Source organism: Delphinus delphis, chromosome 5, assembly GCF_949987515.2.
Source record: "Delphinus delphis chromosome 5, mDelDel1.2, whole genome shotgun sequence".
Lineage (NCBI taxonomy): Eukaryota > Metazoa > Chordata > Mammalia > Artiodactyla > Delphinidae > Delphinus > Delphinus delphis.
In genome coordinates this window covers 134781538-134797369 of record NC_082687.1, presented here as the reverse complement: position 1 = coordinate 134797369, position 15832 = coordinate 134781538, and the positions used below count along the sequence as shown (strand labels likewise).

The following is a 15832-nucleotide window of genomic DNA, read 5'->3' as shown; positions in this document are numbered from 1 at the left end:
CACTAGTTAGAATGGGCATTGTCAGAAAATCTACAAACAACAAATGCTGGAGAGGGTGTGGAGAAAAGGGAACCCTCTTGCACTGTTGGTGGGAGTGTAAATTGATACAGCCACTATGGAGAACAGTAAGGAGGTTCCTTAAAAAACTAAAAATAGAATTACCATATGACCCGGCAATCCCACTGCTGGGTATATACCCAGAGAAAACCATAATTCAGAAAGACACATGCATCCCAATGTTTGCAGCACTATTTACAATAGCCAGGTCATGGAAGCAACCTAAATGCCCACTGACAGACGAATGGATAAAGAAGATGTGGTACATATATACAATGGAATACTACTCAGCCATAAAAAGGAAGAAAATTGGGTTATTTGTAGAGACATGGATGGATCTAGAGACTGTCACAGAGAGTGAAGTAAGTCAGAAAGAGAAAAACAAATATCGTATATTAACGTATATATGTGGAACCTAGAAAAATGGTACAGATGAACCAGTTTGCAGGGCAGAAATTGAGACACAGATGTAGAGAACAAATGTATGGACACCAAGGGGGGAAAGTGGTGGGCTGGGGGGGGGGGTGGTGGGATGAATTGGGAGATTGGGATTGACATATATACACTAATATGTATAAAATGGATAACTAATAAGAACCAGCTGTACAAAAAAATAAATAAAATATAATTCAAAAACTCAAAATAAATAAATAAATATATAATATGCTGATTTATGTAGGATAAGCGGGCATAAAAAGGAGAGGAGAGAAATAAAGTAAAAGTGGGAAAATGTTAGCAACTGGGGCTGACTGAGGTTCTTTGTCGTACTCTTCCAATCCTTCTGATGTTTGAAATTATTTCAAAAAATAAGTTTAGGGGCTTCCCTGGTGGCGCAGTGGTTGAGAGTCCGCCTGCCGATGCAGGGGACACAGGTTCGTACCCCAGTCCGGGAAGATCCCACAAGCCGCGGGGCGGCTAGGCCCGTGAGCCAGGTCTGCTGAGCCTGTGCGTCCGGAGCCTGTGCTCCGCAACGGGAGAGGCCACAACAGTGAGAGGTCCACGTACCACAAAAAAAAAAAAAAAAAGAAAAAAGTTAAAAAAAATTTTTAAGATGAATATATGATTTCCGCCATTAAGCATCTTATAAACTACTGGGAAAGATAATACATTCTAATAACTATAATTAAGAGCTCTATAGTAGAAACATGGTCAAGTTTGGAAGAAGAAGCCATTGTTTTCATCAGGAATTATCAGAAGTGGATTCAGAGGAAGGTGACCTGGACCTTGAAGGATGGGTTAGAAAAGTAGTTTATATTTACATCTAAAAATGATGAATAGTGAATTCCTGATTTATCTAAGCATACATTTATCAGAATATGGTAATCTTGACAAAAAGAAAAAAAATAGAATTTGTGGAAATAAAATTACTATGACCCACCTATAATATCTACGTATTAAAAGGCAGTTGTTCTCCAGCACTACGCAGTACACAGCTGTCGCCACAACTGTATTTACAAACCTGCCCAAATCAGAGGTTTACATGTAACTCTGTTTGTTAGTCAGTCTCAACCAAGACCAGGGCCTGATCAGCTGTACTTCCTACCCAATCACCAGGGGCTGCTGAGACAAGTACAAAATCTGTTTCTCAGAACTCAAGAGCTCTTTGTGTGTTTCTTTTAGCTAAAGCTGTGAAAAGCCATGAATTCAACATGACAAATAAGGCCAGTAGTTGAAGCAACGGCCTTAAAACTAGGCATTTTCAAGTCAAGGTTAGACTAATTCAAGGACTGAGGGGTGAGAAAAGATGCAAGGAAACAAACACCCAAAAGTGGAGTCACTTGGCCTTCAAATGAGGGGTGAGCCCACCCTCAGTGTGACCCAGGGATCAGGAGAGTGGCACGCTTGCTCGCCCACAGCAGGCTGGTGAGTATGCCCATTAGGTGGAGTCTGAATCACAGAAGGTCAGCTCAGGCCCTTCCCTTGGCTCTATGCCCTGACTCTCTCTGGGGGGATACAGTGAGCATATCCTCCTCCTTGAGTCATGGAAAAGTTATGGGTCATCTCCTATGAAAGGTCATTCTCAATTTGACCTTCCCCATCAGCATGGGACTTGGCACTGTGCGAGCCAGGGCTGAGCAGAAAAGGATTTTAGGGCCCTTTTAATTCCCTGTGGATTCTCCTTGTAATTCCAGACATGCTCTGTTTTCACTAACCTTTATCTGTCCTGTGTCCTAAAGATGAACCAGAACAGGGAGGATCAACACAGTAGGCCGCTGACAGCTGCCAAGACACCCACCCCCCGCCCGCCGCCACCCTACAGCGAACACAGAGACCAGAGGGATTCACAAACAGGTCTCATCACAGAAGTCTTCACTATAATCTTAATAGCAGGCCTATGTTTTCCCCCTTTTTCCATGTACTATAGCACCTAACACATAAATACTTTGTGCTAATATAGTTATTGGTGTTGATACTGTTAATACACAATTTTAAGAAGTAAAAAGTCTTATTAAACTCCCACTAAAAAACGATTTGTTTCCTACACGTACGTATTTACAACTGAAGTACATGATTTTTGAGTTAAGAGGAGTATCTTCCTCATTTCTGGAAATAAAAATTCTTCTATGTTGGTAGATTTAACATGTTACTTGCCCTTAAAGTACATTTACTGGAAATATGATGGAAAATAATAGAGCTTTGGTAAGAAAATTATGCAAAATACTGACCGCCAAAATAACACACTTTCTGATTATTAGGTTTTAAGTCAACCCCCTCAAAGCCTTACTTGACCTAATAATCACCAGCCAGGGCAGTAAGCAACCTGGAAGCAGGGGAAATGTAGTTGTGTCCAGCTAGAAAGGATGCGGAACACCAGCAGTGGGAAATACTCTGCTCAACTGACATGTGACAGAATGTTAGGCACACTGTGAAACCCCCTGTATGTACAGGACTCTGAAACTGCTCTGTGGTTTGGAAGGTCAAAGCCAGATTCTTCCGTCAATGAAACTTTGCTCCTGTTTTCAGTGTTAGTAACAATGGTTTAAAACAACAACAACAAATACTGCCCACAAAACACTCCCTTTTTAAAAAGTTGTTTATCTTTTGGCCGTGACACAAGGCATGTGGGACCTTAGTTCCCCAACCAGGGATCGAACCTGTGCCCCCTGCAATGGAAGTGCGGAGTGCTAACCACTAACTAGACCGCCAGGGAATTCCCGAAACACTCCCTTTTACATGAAATTTGTACCCAGAAGTCACCCAGAGCTCACTGGTTCAGTGCTGATGACTCTGCCTCCCTTTCAGCAAGCCTCACATTCAGGAGCTTCTCTTGGAGAGTGAGACTGAAGTTGAGATTTTTTTCAAGAACATAGATTTGGTTGCTTTCTTCACTTTAAGCACCTAAGTCAAGTAAAATGTATATTGGCCACTTTAAGGTTATATGCTTTACCGAAATTTTAAGTCTACTGATTCAAAACACACACTTTGATTAATAAGCAGTTTATCATCATTCTTAGAGATAAAATGAAATATTAAACTTTGGAATGTTAAGAAGTGTAACAGACCCAACGATGAAAACGTCTAATCACAATGTGGGGTTTTCCTAAATAGTAGAAACCAACATTCTGGAGCAGCGCTAACTCAAAGGCAGTGGGTCATCAAACTACTACCGTCTGTGACAAGATCCAGAGTCTGTGTCAGAATGCAATCAACATCAAGAAAATGTCAGAGACAATGACTGAACCAAACTGTGTGTTTGGTAACGCGGCTCATCTATATTCACTGACAGCTTAAAAAGTTGGTGGACCCCAGCCGTCTAACTTGTGCTAGAATACGAAAGTGCTCTTTGAAGGAAAATGTAAACACAATCATAAATTTTCACAAAACATTTACAATATGTAAATACCTGTTCCTGCAGGTCGTAGTCATAGCTGTCATGCAGCAGAAGACTGAGGACGTATCGAGTATAAATCATGGCATCAATGCCACATTTCTCTAGCTCTTGTCCCAGCCAGGTCTGCACTGGACCCAAAGCATGAAGCAGAGACATTTCAGAGACAGATACAGGGCCTGGATAAGAGCTTGAGGAGCTTTCAGATGGTAAACCATCCACAACAACTGTACAGATAGGGCGCATGAATTTAGGTTGCTGACATCCTTAAAATGTGGAGCATTTTCTGCAGTGATGTTCTGTTGGTATCTGGAGGGGATTTTCACTCCAGTAAAAAGGAGAGATGCTTGACATCTAGGGTAAGCATTTATTTTTGCTGGCAGTCAGCCATCTAGAACTGAATTTCCCTCTTCAGGCATGACCAATGAATCAACATCCTGATAGCAACATACATGTAGATGTGATTTTCTACTTTAATTTCACATTGAGGCCAAATGTAAGTCTCCAGCAGAACCTACAAAAATAAGAGAGAAAAAAGGTACGTGTTATGTATAGATATAAATTACGTTATTGATCTTTTGAAAAAAATCCAAATGAACCATTCCTCTTTATTAAAATACCTTTGGTATCTTGGAACATTAATTTTTTTTTTTTTTTACTGTAATCGCTGACATTTTAAACTAAGTGACATTTTAAACTTTTAAAAGCTTAATATCATTTAAAAGTAAGGAAAACTCAGAAATCTGTATTTTTGTACTCATGCTCAATTATACTGATGTTTATTTTGCTATGTCTCAAGGGACTGGACTTGTAAAATTTTGCTACGCTGAAAGAATTTATCTCGTAACAAATCACTAGCTCATTTTAAAGTAAAACAGAAACAAGCAGCTGAATGGTAATTTCATTGAAACACTGGTAAAAAAAAAATTAGGCCCGGGCTTCCCTGGTGGCGCAGTGGTTCAGAGTCTGCTTGCCGATGCAGGGGACACGGGTTCGTGCCCCGGTCCAGGAAGATCCCACATGCCGCGGAGCGGCTGGGCCCGTGAGCCATGGCCGCTGAGCCTGCGCGTCCAGAGCCTGTGCTCCGCAACGGGAGAGGCCACAACAGTGAGAGGCCCGCGTACCGCAAAAAAAAAAAAAAAAAAAAAATTAGTCCCATAAACGTAAGTTTTACACAGGTAATCAATTTTTGTATGGCTAAAAACTTTGGACTGCTCATCACTTATTTCATAAAAATTAAGATGAAACACACATTTGTCTTATAGCCCTGCCAGGCAATAGTTATATCTATTTTAACTTTTCTTCTTATATACCTAGGTTGACTTTCTGATTACTTGTGATAGATGCCATTTTCCACTAAATTAATATACTTTCAATACGTCATACTAATCTAACAATGGCTTTATTAAGTCATAATATTCTTTATGCTAGAGTTCTGATTAATTTATGCCACTAGAAAATGAAAACTAACATAGTGATAGGTAAATCTCATTGGATCAGCTTTTGCATGAATTTTAGCAGATAATAAGAGGGTTACAAAAATGACCTTTTAAAAAGTATTAATAATTATTTTTAGTAAGAGCATCAAGTCAGAAAGACAGACACTCTTCACCAAAGATTTAATGCTCAGTTTCTTGCATTTCATCTAGAACTACACACTAAATGTTACAAACATTAAATATAAAGAAAATATGTTTAAATCCACCACAGGATGAAGTTACTAGATCAATGTATCACTAATATGTATTCTGCTACTTCCTAAAATCTTCTCTATAATTCTTTTCTGAATTATAAAAACTAGATAAATTAAAGCAAAGATTTTCTATAACGTTTACTTGCTGAAATTTTCCAGCTGACTCTCAAAATTAAAACATTTTCCATAAATTGTTTAATACGTGTGGCTCTCAGGATGCCAGACAGATCATCAATTAACCAATACCTTCACTTCTGGGGACATCACCTGAAGCGAGTGGATAGCCAGCACTCATTCAGTGAAGGTTGCACCAAGACAATGAGGAGACATGAAGCGGTGGCTGAAGGAAGTAGGTCAGAGAATCTAAGGCAGCTGGAGATCACAGGAAAAGTACCGAGAGGAGAGAGCTCTCCAGAGGAAAACACCAGATATCTGCAAAGGGTTGCTCCTAAGCCTTCAAAAGAGTGTTAATCGGGGCATGCATGTGAGGACCCAGCCACGGCACCCACCGGAAAGGGTCATCATAAAGGAAAGGAGGAAACACGCCCTAAGGCTCAGCGTGGCTGGGGATGGTGCCTGTTTCCTACCAGCCAGACTGGAAAACCTCATAATTCAGGGCACACTAGGTAGAGTGCTCAGAAGGGTCTCGACTTAGTAATGGGGAATAATTAGCCCTACACTAAACACTGCTCTGGACCTGCCTAACAAATCTTAAAATCAAGACCCAAAAGACCAAACTGTTTCCAACTATTTTCACTGTGGCCCCAGAACAAAGCTCAAGGGATACAAAATATCCACCACCCAAGAAGATAAAATTTACAAAGCTTGGCATCCAATCAGAAATTAGCATGCATGTGAGAACTCCCCAGCGGTCCAATGGTTAGGACTCCCATCTCACTGTCGAGGGCCTGGGTTCAATCCCTGGTACTAAGGGGAACTAAGATGCCACAAGACCCGCGGTGGTGGTGCGGTCTAAATAAATAAATAAATAAATAGCAGGCATGCAAAGAAATGGGACACAAAGGGAATGGAAATGAAGAGAAAAATTAACTGAAACCAATCCAGAATCAACACAAAAGTTAGAATTAGCAGAAAAAGACTTTAAAAGTTATCATGATTATATTCCATATGTTTGAAAAGATATAAAATCAAATATCTAAAGATGAAAACTACAATGTCTGAGATTAAAAATATAGGACAGGACTAATGGCAGATCAGACATTTGAGAAGAAAAGATTACTGAATCTTAAACCACACACATACACAAAACTATACAAAATGAAATATGGAGAGAAAAAGAAGTTCAAAAAATTAACAGCGCTTCAGTGAGCTGTGTGATAACTTTAAGAAATCTAACATACATGTAATTGGAAGAGAGAGAGAAGGACAGAAAAAAATATTTGAATAATGGCCAAAATTTTTCCAAAACTAATGAAAACCAAAACACACAGATCCAAGAAGTTCAATGAACTCTAAGCACAAGAAACATGTAGAAATCAACACATAATAAAACTATTCAAACCAGTAATAAAGTCGCCAGAGAAAAAAAGAAACATTAGGTAGAACAGAACAAAGATATGGATGACATCAGATTTCTTGATGGAAACCATGCAAATGAGAATGGGGCAAAAACACTTGAAAGTAGTGAAAAAAAGAACCTGTCAACTGAGAATCCTGTACTCATCAAAAGTATATTTCAAAACAAAGGTGAAACAAACACTTCTTCAGACATGGAAAAACTGAAAGAATTCATCACCAGCAACCCTGCCCTAAAAGAAATGTCAAAGGAAGTCCTTTAGACAGAAGGAAAATGATAGGACAAAATGTCCTATCCACACAAAGGAACAAAGAGCACTAGAAACATTAACTAAAATTTTCTTGTTATTTAAGTATCTTTAAAAGATAACTGAGGGACTTCCCTGGCAGTCCAGTGGTTAGGACTCTGCGCTTCCAATGCAGGGGACGTGGGTTCTATTCCTGATCAGGGAACTAAAATCCTACACGCCTTGCTGCATGGCCAAAGATTTTTTAAAAAAAAAAAAGAAAGAAAGAAAATAGATAACTGACCATTGAAACAAAAACAACAACGTATTGTGAGGTTAATTACATATGTATAAATAAAATGTATGACAACAACAGCATAAAGACCAGGAGTGGGAAACTGGAACACTATTATAAGGTTCTTATACATCACATTAAATGGTATGTTATCTCTTGAAGACTGTGATAAGATAGCTGTTAATAATCATAATAAATTTAAATGGCTTAAACAACCAATTAAAAGGCAGAGATGGGTCTTAAAACAACAAGTCCCAATTACAATATAGTAAAAATTCTACAATAAACATAAAGTCACAAATAGGTTAAGTAAAGGATGGGACTTCCCTTGTGGTCCAGTGGTTAGGAATCCGTCTGCCAGTGCAGGGGACATGGGTTCGAGCCCTGGTCCGGGAAGATCCCACACGCTGCGGAGCAGCTAAGCCCACGACCCACAACTGCTGAGCCTGTGTGCCACAACTACTGAAGCCTGAGTGCCTAGAGCCTCCACAACAAGAGAAGCCACCCCAATGAGAAGCCCATGTACCACAGTGAAGAGTAGCCCCCACTCTCTGCAACTAGAGAAAGCCCGCATGCAGTAAGAAAGACCCAACGCAGCCAAAATTTAAAAAAAAAAAAGTTAAAAAGAACATAGTTCTACATAACCAATAGGGCAAAGGAGAAATTAGAAAGTATTCTGAATTGAATGAAAATAAAAACACAACGTATCAATATTTTTAGGTTGCCACTAAAGCAGTATTTAGGGGAAAATTTATAGCACAAGGAGAGCCTATATTAGAAAAGGTCTCAAATCAGTTTTCATCTTAAGAAACTAGAAAAAGAAGAGCAAATGAAACCTAAGCTAAGCACAAGAGGGGAATAAAAGATGAGAGCAGAAATCAATGAAATAGAAAATGGAAAAACAATGAAACCAAAAGCTGGTTCTTTCAGACAAGATGGACCTCTAGCCAGACTGTTCAGGAAAGAGAGAAGACAAATTACCAATATCAAGAATGAAACAGGTGAGATCACTACAGATTCTACAGATATAAAAAAGACAATAAGGGGATACTAGAAAAATTTTACACCAATAGAATAAACTTAGATGAAATGGACAAATTCCTTGAAAACACAAACTACCAAAGTTCACTCAAGAAGAAATAGAATTAATGGCCCTGTACCTATAAAAGAAATTGGGTTTACAGTTTAAAACTTTCCCACAGGGGCTTCCCTGGTGGCGCCATGGTTGGGAATCCACCTGCCAATGCAGGGGACACGGGTTCGAGCCCTGGTCTGGGAAGATCTCACATGCCACGGAGCAACTAGGCCCGTGTGCCGCAACTACTGAGCCTGCACTCTAGAGCCCGCGAGCCACAACTACTGGCCCCCACTCGCCACAGCTAGAGAAAACCCACACGCAGCAAACGAAGACCCAACGCAGCCAAAATAAACAACAAACAAACAAACAAAAACTTTCCCACGAAGAAACTTCCAGGCCCAGTCGGCTTAAAGGTGAATTCTACCGGATATTTAAGGAAAGTATAATGCCAATTCTATACAAACTCTTCTCAAAAATTGAAGAGGAGGGAATATTTCCCAAATCATGTTAAGAGGCCATCATTATCCTAACATAAAAACCAGACTAAGATATTATAAGAAAACTACAGACCAATATGGCTCACGAACACAGATGCAAAAATTCTAAACAAAATTTTAGGGAATTGAATCCAACAATATACATCAGATCCAGAGAGTACAGAGGTATCAGAAGAATGTCTTTAACGAAATGTATATAATTGTCTTTGCCAGAGAACTTCTAAAACTTAGTTTCGCTGCGAACAACTTAGTATAAGGCTTTTTTCCATTATTTAAATGAATAAAGGCCTTAAAAATTCACATATGACAGACCTGGTTCACTGTTAAGACTGATAAAGAAAAACTGTTTTAGTTTACTATGTTTACTTTAAAACATGGTATCAACCCAACCATGGGATTCTCTCTGTTGTCATTAAGAGATTTGGACAAATCAAAGGATTCAAGAAGTAGGTGAGATGCAGAAAAGAAAGCAAAACACATTGAACGCCCATGATCTCATCAAAGCCAGTTAAGACCTTCCCTTGCATCATTACCACTAACAGAACTCCTGCGGTGACTTGTTCAATAGCTGATGCCATATAATTTTTAAATTGTCCATATCCCTAGAGTCATTAGTGACTATATTTTGTTTTTACTCTCTACGTAGAACAGACTCAGAGGACTGAGGAAAAGAGAGGAAAGGCTGGTAAGTCTGGGAGTGTCAGCCTATGTAGTCATCTGGGCAGCACCTGTAACTGGACACCAATAACAAGGGTCTGAGACAGAAGCACCCCAAGCTGGCTTCCTCCTGTACCGTCATGACAGGTCTAAATGTTCCTGGAGCTCAAGAGTGTCCATTCTCCTTACTGTGAACATAAACTGTTAACAGATGGCCCAGGTATAAATATTGGGTCATAACTAAGCTTCCCCTCCCCTAAGCTGCAAGCCTTTGGTAGCAGAGCGAACATCTGACCGAACAAGAGGCTCTTTATTTTTAGTTCTGAACTGTTTCAGAAATAAAATTATCTGTTTAACTTACTTCAGGTGTGATTCACCACGTGGCCAAAACAATGGAGGGATCTGACAAGCACATGCAAAACCCACTTAACATTCACCTGGCAAGTTCAAGAACATGGCTGGCAAACACCCATATGTCAAACTCTGTCTATTCATCTTCATACTCATTCCAAATGTGAAGTTTAGTCAGTATGAAGTTAAACTGCATTTTAGTTTAACTTCTCTAAAAGGTTTTTTTTTTTTTTTTTTTTTTTGCAGTACGCGGGTCTCTCACTGTTGTGGCCTCTCCCGTTGCGGAGCACAGGCTCCGGATGCGCAGGCTCAGCGGCCATGGCTCACGGGCTCAGCCGCTCCGCGGCATGTGGGATCTTCCCGGACCGGGGCACGAACCCATGTCCCCTGCATCGGCAGGCGGACTCTCAACCACTGCGCCACCAGGGAAGCCCTCTCTAAAAGTTTTAAAGAAAAAGCACCACCATATACACTCAAAGGTTCTTCGTTTTGTTTCGTTTTTTCAACTTTGCCTTCTACAAAGGTTTACACTGAGAAAAAAAGACCTTCAACAAATTGTCTTGAGCATCTTTCTCCCACGTAAAATTAACGCAAATCATCCTAAAGACTGGGCTGTATAAATGATAATTTTAAAGGTCCAACGATAATACACTTATTTTAGAATTTCTCTTGTCTTTTTTACTTTAAATTTTAAATGGTTTCTATTAAGGATACCAAAAAATATATATAGCGGATTAATGCCCATGGAAGCATGCATCTTCTTTAATTCAGGAAGGCAGGACGGAAGAGTGCAAAGTGCACCAGCCCAGCAGTCCATAACATGTAGGTTTTTATAGTCAGTATCACTTCCACTACTGAATAGCTGGGTTTTCTGCCCATAACTCATCTGTAAAGGAGAATAATAAATACTTGCTTTCCCTGCCTCTCAACTTCTCGTTGTTTCAATGAGCAAGTGAGAAATGCATCCAAGTATTGATATTTGTGGCCTTCGTATTTCACAAAATGTCACACCAATGGAAGGTGCTGTTATTACAAACTACCCCCCTCAAATTGTTTATATTTGCTTACTCTAACAGGGTTCTTCACTGATATGATTACCTGAAGAATAGTAATTACGTAAAATACATTAGGCTTCTAGTACAAAAAATAATTTCCTCGCTATCCTTAAAAAAAAAAAAGAACTATGAAATCACCTTCATTTACAATAAAAATCTAGTTTTAGTCATACCAAAGCCTTTCCTCTTTTTAAGTAACAGTTTGGTCTCTACTACAAATTCCAGTGCGACGCTGCTAAGAACTCAAGGTGGTGAAGTGCAGAGGATGAACACAGAAATACCAAGGCTGCTGTTTCCTGTCTTTTGGAATGTGCACATCTGCAGAGCAACCTCTGCATTTAAGCCGCACTATCCCCAAACAGTACAGACTCAGAAGCTTAGCACACACCGCTTTCCTTCTGTGGCCTAGTGTGCAATTTCTAGACATTTTAAGGACTCTAGAATTATACACAGCCCTGCTGGTGAATGAAAATCACTCCCCAAAGATTTGGGGATGGATGAAAGCCTCCAAGCCTAGTATTAATGTGAGCCTGGAAGTGAAAATGGAGGAGTGAGGGGGGAACATCTATCAAGCCCCACCCACGCCCATGACACCACCCCACATACACACCCCTCCACCCCTGCAAGAAACCCCGTGTCACCCTCAGTCTCCAGGAGTGAGGGCCCTGGGGCCTGTGGTGCTTATGATCAGACCTGGAACTAGAATAACAAACTGAATTCTAAAATCGAAAGCATTTAATTCTTTATCTAGTCCACATGTTTTCAGAGTGATAATTAGTCACAAATGATTTGTCTATTAAGGAGAAAAAAACAGATCTAGGTACTGAAGTTATTACATAAGTACCTTTTCAACAATAGCCAGCCAAAACATAGTAATGCCACAATCTTCAAGTGAGTAATTTAATAATGAAGCGGGATTTTTTTGGGGGGGGGGGGCAGGGTGCTGAGGGGTGGGGTTTCTTTTTTCTAAATTTATTTATTTTACTTATTTATTTTTGGCTGCGTTGGGTCTTCGTTGCTGTGCGCGGGCTTTCTCTAGTTGCGGCGAGCGGGGGCTACTCTTCGTCACGGTGCGTGGGCTTCCCATCATGGTGGCTTCCCTTGTTGTGGAGCAGGGGCTCTAGGCACGCGTACTTCAGTAGTTGTGGCACGCGGGCTCAGTAGTTGTGGCTCGCGGGCTTCATTGCTCCGTGGCATGTGGGATCTTCCCAGATCAGGGCTCGAACCCGTGTCCACTGCATGGCAGGCTGATTCTTAACCACTACGCCACCAGGGAAGCCCTTGAAGGGTGGTGGTTTTTTTTTTTTTTTTCTTTTGCGGTATGCGGGCCTCTCACTGTTGTGGGCTCTCCCGTTGCGGAGCACAGGCTCCGGATGCGCAAGCTCCGCGGCCATGGCTCACGGGCCCAGCCGCTCCGCGCCATGTGGGATCTTCCCGGACCGGGGCACGAACCTGCGTCCCCTGCATCGGCAGGCGGACTCTCAACCACTGCGCCACCAGGGAAGCCCTGAGGGGTGGTTTTGAAGAAGCTCATTGATCTTCCAAAATCTCATCCCCTATGTAACAATGTGCTAAGAAATGTAGTGCCATCTTTTTATACTCTTTGTAACACCACATACATTACTGAAAATTATTCAAGTTACAGCTCCCATGAGTGTCCTTAAATAGCTGTAAGAGACATACACTCAACCTATAGCTCACTTTCCTTAGTGCTCAAGTAGAGCAGACATGTGGCAGACACATTAAGGTACTTCCCTTCATTTTTGATAATATATTGTTTTTAGGTTTTTAGGTTTGCTCAAAACTCATAAAAATTATTTCAAAAAGCATAATGTCTTTCTGACACGGTACATACAATATTATTTATGGATTGTTTTCTCAATTTACTTGTGTTACAGCACAACTGATGATAAAGAGCACCAGACAGTAAAAAGTTGTAAATCTGGCTTCTTCAGGCAAAATGTACTGAATAAAAGGTAGATCTCGTGAAGAAATATCTGTGCAGCTCTGTTCAAGCAATATATTCACTTGCTGAAGCATTCTTTTAGTCTCAGAACACTTTTTCTTTCTGCTCATATATACCTTTATTATAAAAGTTTTTTAAAGTATTCTTAAATATGAAAACAGAAGGGCACCCATACACAATTTCTCTACCCTAATACAATTCACTGTTAGTATTCTGGTGTGATTATCAGTGTTTTTTCCTTTGCAAAGAACTTAAAATTTTTCAATATTTCAACACGTTAAAAACAAATATATACTTTTGTATCCTGCATTTTTCACCTAGCATTATGTCATCCCAGTGTTGTTTTAGCGTCTTACTACACTGTCAGACACAGTAGTCACTAGTCACATGTGACTACTTACATTTAAATTAAAAATCAGCTCCTCAGCGACACCAGCCACATTTCAAGTGCTCAATAGCCACACATGGCTAGCAGCTTCTGTGCTAATATAAAGTATAGGACATTTCCATCATCACAGTTCTACTGGACAATGCTGGCAATGATTATGCTGGGCTAAACCAAGAACCGTTAGCTCTTTTCAAGAGTTCACCATGTCCTTCCTCATGTGCCTGTAGACTGTACGAGACACTCTTCCTTATACCCGGAAGGTAGGGTACCAACCACACTGTTATTTTGAGATAGTTTGCGCCCGAGAGGAATCGTGTGAGGGAACTGGAAAAGATTTACCTTTATGTTTGAGAGGCCTCAAATGTCAACAAGTCAAATTTCGTTATGGTAGAATGCAACCATGGAAGGTTTAACGACGAAGCCAGACTGTTCAGAACGGCAAGAAGGGATGAAGCTTATCAACAGAGCAAAAAGAAAACTGAGAATAAATAGAATAGAGGGCCAACGGACAAAATTGGGAGGAAAGGTTATTTAGTCCAAGGAGGGTAGGTGTGTGGGCTTCCCTGGTGGCGCAGTGGTTGAGAGTCCTCCTGCCGATGCAGGGGACACAGGTTCGTGCCCGGGTCCGGGAGGATCCCACATGCCGCGGAGCAGCTGGGCCCGTGAGCCATGGCCGCTGAGCCTGTGTGTCCAGAGCCTGTGCTCCGCAACGGGAGAGGCCACAGCAGTGAGAGGCCCGCATACCGCAAAAAAAAAAAAAACCTGTGTCTAGCCAAATACTTTCCAAATCTAATGGGGGGGAATGAATTCCAAAGGAGAAAGTTTGGGAAATAAAACAATATTCATAACACCAGCAGGGAGGGTTGGGGAGGGACTCAACTCTAGTCAATTTCTAAACCCCCCCCCAGAAGGGAGTAACCCTCTAAGCCAGGGCTCTCACTCATTCTCTCACCACCCACACACCTACTGGAGGCTTACTGTGTACCAGGCACTGTGCACAGTGTTAGTGACACACAGACGGCGACCCTTGGGGTCTTTCCTTCGGGGTCACCACCCTGAATTAGTGGGCTTTGGTCTTCATCCTTAGGTAGCCAATTTGGACTTCTTCCCACCGAAACCCACTGCCCTCCCTTTGACCCGGTATGGTACTTCTGCAAATTATGCCTTCACTCTATTTTTAACTGGTCCTTTTTCACTACAAATTTCATCAAAAAATGGTTAAAATGCTCCGTATTCATCAAAGGCCTACACTACCTGCAACTATCTTTTCATAATTCTTCAATTTGGGTGTCCATAGGATTTTCACATAAAGAAAAGCCTTTGAAGGGGAAGGGTAAAGGGTATAAGAGAGAAATAGACAAAAGAACATAGAAAAGAGAAGAGATGTCTGACATAGCAAGCCTCTGGCTTTTATATTCTACTACTCTCACAAACTTCCTAAATAATATTTGCCAAGCAAACCAGAGAGTGCACTCATACAATGAGATAGTCATACATATACACACAATCTTTACCTGTTAGTTTCAGATCTCAGTGCATCAATTTGGAACACAAGGTATTGCTTTTCTCTTTAGTAGGTAGCCTGGCTCCAGAGCCAATTTACGGCCAGAAGAGAAAATCCACAGAGAATCTATAACCTAACCTACAGCCCTATCACTGAAGACAGGACCAAGGGCTAAAAGCTGGTCTTGTACACCTGTTTAGCCACGTAACTGGAAAACGTATGGAAATGGACAATCAGACCTACAGTCTCTTCCCCATCTAGAAATGTATCAAGTCCTAGGAAATGAATAAGGCTCCATTTAAAAATAACATAATCAATAAATCTTGTGTGGGACATGAGTTCCTTCTGTGCAAATAGGAAGAACTGCATAACAGATTAAGAAATTCCATTTTTACTACAGGTTATCAGAAATGAACTGATAAGTGTATATTCTCCAGTAACAAATAAAATCAATTTTTTTCATAAATGTAGGATTGTTCTTATAGATAAGACTACTACTTGATAGTAACAGGAACTAGCAGGTGTCTTAATAAATTACAGGCATGTAACAGACCTAGGCCAATATCTATGTTTAAAAGATAAGAAAAAAGGAAGAACCAACTATATGAAGATAAAGTATAGGTGAAAGCACTCAGTTCTACATAAGAATCAGAAGTACTAAACAGACTTCCATTAAAGCAAAACAAATGAGATGTAGAT

The 15832-nt window shown here is 40.6% G+C and overlaps 1 protein-coding gene across 5 annotated transcripts in view; it reads right to left on the bottom strand.

Moving 5' to 3' along the window:
- Window positions 1-15832, bottom strand: part of KIAA0232 (KIAA0232 ortholog) — a 92909-nt gene that overhangs the window by 55334 nt on the left and 21743 nt on the right. For 4 of the 5 annotated variants that reach the window (XR_009519623.2, XM_060013021.1, XM_060013023.2 and 1 more), the window contains exon 2: window positions 3902-4400. Coding sequence is in view for 4 of the 5 variants with exons in the window: in XM_060013021.1 (XP_059869004.1) it covers window positions 3902-4132 (231 nt within the window). In the remaining variant the exon portion in view is untranslated. Of the gene's footprint in view, window positions 1-3901; window positions 4948-15832 lie in introns of those variants that run through there. The other variant, XM_060013022.1, reaches the window with a different exon arrangement.